The sequence below is a fragment of the Ruditapes philippinarum genome, unplaced genomic scaffold, assembly GCF_026571515.1.
Source record: "Ruditapes philippinarum isolate M1 unplaced genomic scaffold, ASM2657151v2 ctg1786_1_1_1_1, whole genome shotgun sequence".
NCBI lineage: Eukaryota > Metazoa > Mollusca > Bivalvia > Venerida > Veneridae > Ruditapes > Ruditapes philippinarum.
The window spans coordinates 142,687-155,206 of NW_026858083.1; the positions used below are offsets into that span (position 1 = coordinate 142,687).

The 12,520-nt window shown below is 33.1% G+C and overlaps 1 protein-coding gene across 1 annotated transcript in view; it reads right to left on the minus strand.

The window, feature by feature from the left end:
• Window positions 1-256: 256 nt before the first annotated feature.
• The window catches only part of LOC132752025 (uncharacterized), a 77,654-nt gene continuing 65,390 nt past the window's right edge, over window positions 257-12,520 (minus strand). The window contains exons 5-6 of the mRNA XM_060742284.1: window positions 9,274-9,387; window positions 257-420 (exon numbers count right to left, since the gene is read on the minus strand). Coding sequence (XP_060598267.1) covers window positions 339-420; window positions 9,274-9,387 — 196 coding nt within the window. The 3' untranslated portion in view covers window positions 257-338. The remainder of the gene's footprint in view (window positions 421-9,273; window positions 9,388-12,520) is intronic.

Consider the following 12,520-nt stretch of genomic DNA (forward strand, 5'->3'; position numbering starts at 1 on the left):
GTATAGTCGAACTTAAAATTAAATAGCATTGAGAATTGTGATTAGTCATTCAATTTTTCAGGCTTTAAATTTATAATTATGTGAATGCTTTGTTGTGATTTTCTGGCACGAAGATAGAATTTCAATCTATATTTTTGTCACTTGCTTAAATATAGGGCACACAACTGTATTTTGAAAAGGTTGTAAACATTTATTAATGCATCTGAAGAAACAAATTATAGAAGAAGCAAATAATGTAAAAGTAAAAAGATACAATTAAATCACATTCGTTATGATATCACAGTCTTAGATGAACATTGTCATTATTTTTGATCACATTGTTCTAGCTTGACTACATCTCAATGATTCATCATTGTAAAAGCGGCTTCCTTACTTTCATTTTTGTTGGCGCTTGAAATCGGTGTCGATGAAGGAGAGTTTCTGAAAAAAATATGATATTTTGATTAGGACGATAAGCCAGTTTTGTTGCAGACAGAAATGATTTAACTTTTAAGTGACAATATGCTCATCTTCCTCTGTCATATAACAATATGCTCATCTTCCTCTGTCATATAAAATGTCCTAAAAAACTTCAACTAATTGTCTTTCGATATGAACAGTGGCAAGAACAAACAAGAGTATTTGTGACCCTAGTGAATGCTCTCACACATTCACATTGCTAAACTATTTGCAAAAGTAGAAATACAACTTTTGATACAGTATTGTGGCCCCTACAATTTCAAACACTGCAAAAGTAGATTTCTTTCCATGCAACGTAACTTGAAGAAGCACGTTGGTAAATAATACTATATATATTGGCAAAGAACGAAATATTTATTTGGAGTAATAGAAACTTCATTCAAGTGTAACCTTTAACATTTTATGGTTTATAAATGTCAAATATTCAATTTTCCAGAAAATGAGGATGTACTCTAACACGACCTGCAGTTATCCCTATTGAACATAGAAGAACCGAAAGTGTGTGTTATTATGCTATAAGGGCATTTTTCAAAAAATGTGCAAATTCTTGTCCCACAGCTATTTTCATAATTATTTTACATAATTTATTATAAATATGCATTTTTCTTTTACTGTGTATTCATCTAATATATCATTAATAATTTACACAGATTCTTCTGATATAACAGATAATGCCTGTCCGGATATATTGATTAAAAATATTTCTTGTATAGTAAAATTAAAGGTGTCACAATTTAAAAAAATAACATTGTACTGAAACTGTTAGCACTTAAATATATAAAAATAGAAGAACATTTATATTTTCTAAGTAATTCATAGACAAAACAAGATTTCTTTTAAATAAAAGACAACCCTTATTTGTATATTATCATATTTTTTTTTAAATTCCAAATTTGTCCCATATTTGATTTCCATCCTGTCACAACACAGAATTGTTTTTTCCATAAACAATTATTAGTCCCTCTAACTTCCTGATTTATGTGTACAGAAGTAGTCTCCCTTTTCAAAAACAAAATGGTGCATCAAGAACAGTCATTGTTGGCGCATAGATGCTTTTTCCATGAAAATAATTGCTGACGGACAAGGTGAGTACATCTTAAATCTTTCCTTCCTGTCACTGTCTTTTTGGAGGCATAACTAGTCATAAAACCTTTCTTCTATTTACCATGTTTTGGTACATGATGTGCATTTTAAAATTTTCCTCCACATGAACTTGAAAAGGGACCAGTTATTATTTTTATTGTTTTTAATCATTTATTTTCCATACTGTCCCATTTCCATTCTGTCACATTGAAATTTTGTGACAGGAAAGAATGTTTCTGTGACAGGAAAGAAAAATTGAAATAAAATTATGTTTATATATTGTTAAATAATGTTTTATTTTAAAATATATCTAAAGCCCAGTGATTTTGTAACAAAAACATAACATATTACCAGTAACACAAACCCAGAGCAACACCATTCGCCTGCTTTTTGAACTGACTACAATGTTTTTGTTTTATTAAATATATATGTAATTGCCCCCATTTATGATTAAAGTACTACATTATCTTAAAAAAAATTAACATAATAGATTCTTATTGATTAACCCAGAGTTGCTATGGTTTTTCCAATATTGTTATCGCTAACATTTTATTATGCCCTGATGGAGTATTTGGAGAATTATTGTTTTTTGTCCCATCCTGGGTCCTGTAGGTCTGTCTGTCTGTCTCAAAAGTTTCAACTTAGTTTATTTATTTTCTCCATTACTTGACATATTTATTTTCATATAATATGTTTTTTACAAAAAGAACTGCAAAAAAAAACCATTACATATCACCTTGACCCTCCAAATGAGCTTTTTTTGGATAGCATAAATTTGCAAAAAAAATCCTAAAAAAAAATAGCATTGTTAAATTTCTAAGACATGACCTCAGTAAAACTTCAGTACATATTGACCTTCACCTACTAAGGACCTTAACCTTTAAAGTAAAGAATGTTTCAAAAGGTCACCCAAAAACTTTAACATTGTTTTAATTCCCTTATTAGCTGACAGATTCTTTTCATATTCACACACATTATTCCTTGTTTTAGGTATAAAATGGCATTGGCTGCAGAGCATGCACATTGATACAGACAGAGAAGGGACGCTGATTCACAGAAAAGGGCATCTTCCCTTATACTCTGTTTGTCCAGAACTGGGAAACCCCATTGTAAGGCAGCATCTACATCGTACCATACAGCCTAGACTTCAATCTTTACAGACCACAGTTCATATCATGTGGACTAGTACAAGGAGTGATATGCTTGACAAGAACTGGGTACCGAATCATTTTGCACCCTCGATACCCATTGCTCCACCTGATTCTGATGATGCAGTAGAGCCCTCTATTCCAACCTGTTCAGACACGAACTCAAGCAAAACAGTTTTTTTACAGAAAATACTTTGTTATTGCTCAACACATTTGTTGCTGTTAGGTATCATGGAAAACCCTACCCTGGGCAAGTAATTGATGTGAGCGAAAGTGAAGTTTTTGTTTGGTGCCTCCATCAAGTGGGCAAAACAAAGAATGAGTTTTATTGGCCAAAGTTAGTTAAAGATGAATGCTGGTACAAGTTGGGAAATATTATTTTGTACTACAGTAGATGAGCCGCAGGTGAAAGCTTCCACGTCTGTATACAAACATCTCATTTTCAAAGAGTTATTAATAATAAAATGAACCTACATTTATTGGCTCTTTATGTGCTAGTATTATGACTATAGAAGATTGTCATTTATAGCAATGCCGGCAAAGTATTTGTTAATAAAAGTTGAATTACATTTTAAAATGTTATAATTAAATATTATAGCGCATTAAAGATCCTGTACATTGATTTTTGGATGGCAAATTTAGATTCAGTTAAATAGAATTGAGTAAAAGTTTGTGCATTTGGTAAACCTACTGTTTTGAAATGGATCCCTCTTTGCATTATAAACAAGTATACCAAGTTTTAAGTGGATATCATGATATTGTTTTGTGAAATGAACACAAACCACAGTTTTGAAAGTTAAATAAGAGCAATAATTTTAGTAAAGTATTTTAAGGTTACACACCTCTTCAAAATAGATTCATTTTTTGATAATGAGCTATTACTCCAATTAAGTTAAACAACTTTGTAGAAAGAATATTTTGGTTACCTGCCTTTTTGAAATGGATCCTCCTTTTGATATTGAACAAGAGTTTTAAGTTCAAAGTGAATACCTTTAAAAGGTTTTTAAGACAGTAAAACCAATTAAATACAAGGCAGTCTGAAGGACAGCTAAATTCTCTTCCACAGTGAACATGAATGTGTTTCTTCTTGACCTTTTACCAGCCATTACCTTGATGTTATGCCATGCATATCATAAGCACATAGTCTCATGATGGTGATTTTTTGTGCCATGTTATTTAAAATCTTCCATAAAGTAAAAAAAAAAAGTTATGGAGAGCATACAACCTTGACCTTGGGGTAGCAACCTGGATGTTGAACTCTGCAGATTGTGTCATGGTTGTGATCATTTGTGCCAAGTAATTTTACAACCCTTGAATTGTCTATAAGTTTATAGAGCGGACATGAAAAATAGATGCTTTTTACATTGGACCTTTGATTGTGACCCTGACCTTCAGGGTTGTGACTTGATTATTGTGCTCTGCCAATGGTGTCATAATGGTAATCATTTCTGCCAAGTTATCTTAAAAACATTGCAGCAGTTTAAATGTTATGTACAGACACAAAATGTAGACTTTTCTAAAATTTGACTTGTAAATGTGACCTTGGGTGTAGCAATTCAATTATTATTGCGCTCTGCACATCGTCTCAAAATGGTGATCACTCATGCCAAGTTATTTAAAAAAAACTTTTCAGCGGTTTTAAGGTTATGGAGCGGATACAATTGTACGTCTTTTAACACTTGACCTTTAAATGTGACCTTGACCTTGGGAAAGCAACCAAATTATTGCGCTCTGCACATTGTCTCATAATGGTAATCACTTGTGCCAAGCTATTAAAAAAAACAGAGGTTTAAAAGTTGTGGAGGGGGGATATGAAATGTAGACTTTTATAAATTTGACCTTTAAGTGTGACCTTGACCTTTTGGGTAGCAAGCCATTATTGCGCTCTGCATGTTGTCTTATAATTGGGATCAGTTGTGACAAGTTATGTTAAGTATATGGAGCGGATAACGAAATGTAGATTTGTTATTATGAAATGAAGACTTTTTAACATTTGACCTTTAAGTGTGACCTTGACCTTGGGGGTAGCAACCCAATCATTGCATAATGCACATCGTCTCAAGTTGTTTTAAAGAATTAAAGCAGTTAAAAAGTTATGGAGCGGACACGAAATGTAGATTTTTATTATGAAATGAAGACATTTTAACATTTGACCTTTAAGTGTGACCTTGACCTTGGGGGTAGCAACTTAATTTTTGCGCTCTCCATATCGTCTCTTTATGGTTGTTACTACTTGTGCCAGGTTATTTCAAGAAATTTTCAGTGGCTTAAAAGTTATGGTGCTGACACGAAAGTGTTACGGACAGACAGACTGACAGACAGAGGCTATTCCTATAATCCCCTTTCTGCTACGTGGAAGGGGATTAATAATTAAAGGCGTAGCTGAAATAATATTTTTTCCTTCAAAGTAGTTTGTAAAGCCAAGCTAATAAAATATGCAAGTTTAAAGAATGTTTTCTTACAGTCATGCCACCAAAATAATGTACAGTTTCTGACACACTTATTAAAGAGTGTGTTGCTATACACTATACTGTCACTAGCATGTCCATTGGGTTATATTTACAGCTGCAGAACTTTTCATTCTGCGTAAGAGTAATGCTTTGTTCATGTATGCCTTTTGAACAGACATTTAAAATGTCACAGTACTGTTAGAAGATGTATGAGGTGTAAGCCATCAATGCTAGAGTTTTGTTCAAGTTAATTGGTTTAATAAAAGTTGTTATTTCATTCTACAATAAAAAGAAATAAAAATGCTGTCAATCATTATTTCATCTTTCCTTCCTGTCACGTGACGTTCCTTCCTGTAACAGTACAGTCCTTCCTGTCACATGACAGTTTTATCTAGTTTTCTCAATACTTGTTCAATAATGGAAATAAAATTATTTATATAATTCTAGGTTATTTTATATTTTATTATGTAAATGAAAAATTCAGTTCGACAAATGAAGTAAGTGAACATAAAATTAAAAAATCAGGACAATATAATATACATTTATTGGAATTCTTATTTTAGAAGTTCCAAATTTATTTCTTTTAATGAAATTTAAAAAAAAACTACTCTGTATAATATATACTAATGAATAATAAATATACAAATAAAACAAGTAAAAAATAAACATTTTTTACCAAAATAGAGCACAAAAACTGTCTGTGACAGGAAGGAATTACACGTTTCACATCCCTGTATTTAAGTCACCGGTCCTATAAATGAACATATCTGGGAGGTCCCCCTAGTACTTTGAATTATCATTGAAAGTCAGTACATGATTTTAAACATGAAAAAGTAAAAGAAGAATGCCTGTGACAGTCTTATAAAAAATCAGTAAAAAATTGCACATTTTTTGAAAAATTCCCATAAATTACTGATGATGTTCTATATTTCTATATTTAGACATGTGACGTAATCATTATACATGTGACATAACCACAAATAAATGTGATGCGCTTAAAATAAGTACGGAAACAAATCAGGCACAAATGCACTATTCCATCAAAAGCATTCATAATTTTTTAGGGAAAATTTCAAATGATGTCAATAGAATCAAAATAATATATTGGTGATTTAATCGCTTGGTAAATCACTGTTTGCGGTTCAGATGCGCATCACTATATCACTTTGGGCTATGCCCTGTGATATAATTCCTCGCATCCAAACTCCAAACAGTGATTTTACTTGAGCAATAAAGTCACTTTGTGGGATGTATTATTTCTTAAATAAAAACAGTAAGCAATGAAAGTGTGTAAAAGGACGTACTTAAAGACCACTGTATATATGGCCCCATCTATAGTTATTTCTTATTTTAATATGAGGGACAATCCCATATAACATAGACTTTGCTGTTAAATATCATCTAATTCAAGTGTTAATATCATCTAATTCAAGTGAACGTAAAACAAGATATGTTTGTAAAACATGTATGCCCCCTATGGGAAGCCAATTAGTCATGTGATCAGGTTGCATGACTTCTGACCCAGTGAACAAAAAATTAATAAGGGTTTTCCACTGGTCATATAAAGTTTGAAGTTCCTAGGCCTAAGCATTGTTTAGTTATTGATTGGAAACCGTTTTAACTTACAAGGTCAATGTGACCTTGACCTTTGACCCCAAAATCAATAGGGGTCAACTATTGGTAATGACCAATCATCATATAAAGTTTGAAGTTCCTAGACCTAAGCGTTCTTTAGTTATTGATCGGAAACCGTTTTTACTTACAAGGTCAATGTGACCTTGACCTTTGACCCCAAAATCAATAGGGGTCATCTACTGGTCATGACCAATCATCATACCAAGTTTGAAGTTCCTTGGCCTTAGGGTCCTTAAGGTAGAGTGGAAACCGTTTTTAACTTCAAGTAAATGTGACCTTGACCTTTGACCCCTTGACTCCAAAATCAATAGGGGTCATCTACTGGTCATGACCAATCACCATACCAAGTTTGAAGTTCCTAGGCCTAAGCGTTCTTTAGTTATTGATCAGAAACCGTTTTTACCTACAAGGTCAATGTGACCTTGACCTTTGACCCCTTGACCTCAAAATCAATAGGGGTCATCAACTGGTCATGACCAATCACCATACAAAGTTTGAAGTTCCTAGGCCTAAGCGTTCTTAAGTTATTGATCGGAAACCGTTTTTATTTACAAGGTCAATGTGACCTTGACCCCTTGACCCCAAAATCAATAGGGGTCATTTACTGATCATGACCAATCATCATACAAAGTTTGAAGTTCCTAGGCCTAAGTGTTCTTTAGTTATTGATCGGAAACTGTTTTTACTTACAAGGTCAATGTGACCTTGACCTTTGACCCCTTGACCCCAAAATCAATAGGGGTCATCTACTGGTCATGACCAATCACCATACCAAGTTTGAAGTTCCTAGGCCTAAGGGTTCTTTAGTTATCACTCGGAAACCATTTGGTCTACAGACCGACGGACCAACGGACCGACAAATGCAAAGCAATATACCCCCTCTTCTTTGAAGTGGGGGCATAATAAGAAACATCAATATGACTGGTAATATTTCCAGTGCATTCTTACAAAATATTGAAATGAAATAAATTTAATTTCATAGCATGACATGACAACTTTTTTGAACAAATATGCTCCATGTGGGATAGACGACTGTTAACATGTTTTCAAACTACCTTGAAAATTCAAGTTGGCAATGAATATGGAGGGAAATATCCGCCAAAAGTATATGTATCTTAATAAGGACATGTTTATGATTTGCGTAAGAATTACGTTGATATGTGTGATAATTTTGTCGTTGATATGCACTATGATACGAGGAGTAACTATTGGACGTCTTATGGACTTAGGAAATGGAAGGTGCCGGGCTGGAATCAAGAATTCAACTAGAAATGTGTCGTCACGCCACAGATGCTGCATACAGCCAAAGCAGATGTTATAATATTTAGTTCCAAATTTGTTTGCACAAATTATTTTTCCATTTTAAGTTCAAAGCCCTTAAAACTATTCAATGTTAACACAAACCAGGCACTGAAACTATTCAGTGTTGACCTTTTGTAAACTGCATATTGCATATTTGTAGCGAAAATTATGGCTACATACACTTCCACAAAATTATGAGTGCAGAAACTGAAAATTCAAAATTTTTCCAAACTTGAACTGCTTATTCCTAAAATGTATCTACGTTGAATGTGTATAACCATTGGGAAGATAATGAAAAAACTAAAACTTTCTGATTTTTTTCAAAGTTCAAGAGGGATCAACTATCATCAAACCATGTCCAAATTGGAACTTGACCAGTGTTTTCTTATGACATGTCTATATTTTAAATTTGAGTTGAACATGTACAACTGATGGGATGATGATGAACGGAAACTGAAAATTTCCGTTTTTTTTCAAAGTAAAAGGGGCATTACTCTGTCAAAGATCATCAAACTATGACCAAATTCAAATTCGGTCATGCACATCGTCTCAGTATACAGACCTGACACGAAAACTCCTATATAAGTCTATATAAAACAATAAATCCCCGGGGCGGAGCCAATTTTGATCTTAGCTAGGAAGTCCGAACTTGTGTTCTGGACACCGTGTCAATATGAGTTATATTTCTGCTAAAAGTTTTAATTTCTTTCTATCAGTTCAAAAGATACAGTGTGGAAACAAAATTTTGATATTGATACAAAATGGCTAAGGGTGACCTTGGCCTGATAAAGGTCAAAACTGCACATGATGGTTTACATTTCTGCCAAGTAGTTTTAATTTCTTTCCACCGTTCAAAAGGTACAGACTTGACACGAAAACCTGTTTACAGACAGACGGACAGACAGACAGACAACCAGGTGCATAATAATATATGCCGAAATTCTTTCGGGCGTATTCAAAAGGATCCTTTGGAAGTAGTGAAAACAGCAAGATATATTAAAGTTGCAGACTTGGTTTGTTTGAGGGCAAGATCTGACGCTTCCTAGCACTGTCATTCAATCATTGAAATGATCATTTTCTATTTTTACTATTACAGAAAAAGAATTGCATTGTATAAAGAATATACACTATGTAAATCTAACCAAACAGAAATCTATTGGAATATGTATCAGATTATGAAAGCTCATCATGCTTACCCATAACTGTTATTGTTATTGTCAATGATAGATCTGTTGAAGACCTCTTCCTCTTCTGAACTTGAGTCTAGTTCAATGTCCTTCTTACCAAGTCTTGGAAACTTCTTACCAAATCTTTGAAATAGAAAAAAAATAAAGGAAATTTTTTTACAGTACGATGAACTTTATCCCATATAGTATGGTCACAATTGGTGCTGAATCTATGTGAAATTTTCATTACAGTAGAACAAATTGTGTTTTATACCAAAGATGATCGCATAATTATTATGTCTTTTATATCACAAAATTGTGGCATAATTTTTTTGTGTGTGGTGCTGGCTTAGAAATCCAAGATGGCGCCCAAAATGGCTGCACAATTTTTTATTGAAGAAATTTTATAAGTCACATGTAATTTTCTTATTATAATAGCAACATAATAAATGTCATCCCATAGCAAGGTAAGAGTTCTTATGTATGTGCATTTTGTGTAGGAAATGCAAGATTAATGTGCAAGTGGTAGAGGAGTTAGAGAAAAAGGAATACCATTCTTATCAAATTTATAGGATCATATATTAAAAGTTTAGGAACTATATTTAAACTAGAAATGTAGCGTCACGCCACAGATGCCCCGCATGCAGCCAAAATTTCATATGTTCTAATATTTAGTTCCAAATTTGTTTTGCACAAATTATTTTTTTTATTTCAAGTTAAAGCCCTTAAAACTATTTATATTAACACAAACCAACTATTCAGTGTTAACCTTTTGTAAATTGCATATTGCATATTTGTAGCGAAAATAATGGCTACATACATTTCCACAAAAGTATGAGTGCTGAAACTGAAAATTCAAAATTTTTCCAACATTCAAGAGAGATAACTTTCAAATTTTGAGTTGAATGTGTACAACCATTGGGAGATAATGAATAGAAACTTAACATTTCTGATATTTTTTCCAAAGTTCAAGAGGGATAACTCTGTCAGCTATCATCAAACCATGACCAAATTCGAAAATGACCAATGCATGCTTATGACATATCTATATCTTTAATTTTGAGTTGAATATGTACAACTGTTGGGGAGATAATGAATGGGAACTGACAATTTCCTTTTTTTCAAAGTTAAAGGGCATAAACTCTGCCAAAAATCATCGAACCATGACAAAATGCAAACGTTTGACCTGCCCATTTCTTTGACGTATCCATATGTCAAATTTGAGTTGAATTTTGTAATAACCTAGAGGAGATAATGAACGGAAACTGAAAATTTCATATTATTTTCAAAGTGAAAGGGACATAACTCTGCCAAAAATCATCGAACCATGACCAAATTCGAACTTGACCTGTATTTTCTCATGATATATCCATATATGAAATTTGAGTTGAATGTGTGCAACCGTTACTAAGATAGTGAACGGAAACTGATGATGACGGAATGACAGATTGACGGAACAGGGTAACACTATATGCTCCAGCCATTATATGGCGGGGGCATAAAAAATAAGCCATGCACAGGTGAGAAGTAAAATTTCTTAAAGCTTCGTCTATGTATTTCATTCTGACATCCTGACATAGGAACTTTTATCTAAAAATGATAAGCGTGTTTCTCATAAAAATACACGGTGAAGTTGCTGGCATATAAAGAACCGAATTCTTAATTAAGAGGTCGTGAATATGAGCGATATAGATAAATCCTTTCTCTGACCTTTTTATTTGAATAATAATAGAATTGTGCCGGAAATGTACCTTATACTTCACTTGATTACCTCCCTTTTTATAAATTCGCCATTTGCATTAAAATATATAGCAATTCATGTATAAATTTATCATGATATAAAGAGTAGGTATTTTAATCATTCTTACTTTCAAATCTGTATAACTTTAGAATATCCTTCAAAGTGTTTATATTTGAAAATTTGTTAATCTATTCACAGTAGTTCATAAGAAAATAACTTTAAGAAACAGACGCTTATAACATTTTGTTAGAATCAGTATCAAGAAAGGTTTTATTTTTATTAGCCAATCAAAATCATTGTTTTTATTCACTGCCGAGATGGTGCAATCACTAGTATAAGGGGGGGGGGACCTAAAATGAACAATTTTGTATTTCAGTGTGACCAGAAACACAATTCCAAATATTCAAATCTGTTTCACAGGCAGATAACCAGTTTGCACAGCATTATTCAATGATATATGACATACATTGAAGAAAATGATAGTTTGCATGCATTGCTCCTTGAAAAAATGACTGACAGCAATTTATATTTACCCCCCAACCAAGCCAAAATCACACCTAAAAATATACCAATATGGGCAATCTTCATGAAGGTACAGCATATTCCAGAAACCCGTCTGATTCCTTTAAAAATATCACTAACACGCAGTGCAACCTATGGCATTTTCAAAAATGACCAATAAAGTGTCTCTCATATGTTTAGATTTTTCATAAAATTTATCCGAAATTTCTTACTTGTTTGGCGCCAACTGTCAAGGCTTGATTTTTAATTTTTTCACCTCCATAATCGGAGAGTCACAAACACATACAAAGCTACCAAAATGCTTAGTTTCGGGCAAAACCCCAAAAATACTTCTCATTTCCTACACACAAACAAGAAAGAATTACAATGCCAGAGAAATATCAGAAGTTTCAAGTACCTTCAAAACACCATGTCTAAGTTATTAAAAAATTTGACCGGGGCCATAATTCGAATATGTCCCCTGCCCCCTAAATAGAGAGAGCGCAGCGCAAAAGAGTCAGCTTGGTTTTGTCCGTGAGGCAGATCATAGCAGTATTATATTTACTGGTACACAGAAATCTTAGATATCTGGTGCTGAAAATATCATGCTGTTTCTGTGAAACCTCATGGACAAACGTTTGATTGAGGAAAGTTTGAGAAATAGGTATCTACGTTAGTCTGAAAACTTATGTCCCTGTATAGAAGTATATTATGTATAGGAGGAAACGACATAGTAAATACATTATAGTGTACATGAATCGCTTATATCTGGCACTATAAGGACGCTTTACTTATTCTGTCAAATCTCTGAGTAAATGTTTAGTATTTTTGGGAAAAAGATATTTGAAATATGTTTGGTTATGTCCTTGTAAGAGTCAGATCGTAGCATTTTCTTGTACACAGAAATCTCAGACATCTGGTACTGAAGTGTTGTATTGTTACAGTAACACCACTCAGGCCAACGGTTGATGTTAAAACTTATATATATATAGTTACTAGTACACAGAAATCTCTGGTACTAAGGATGCTATATGT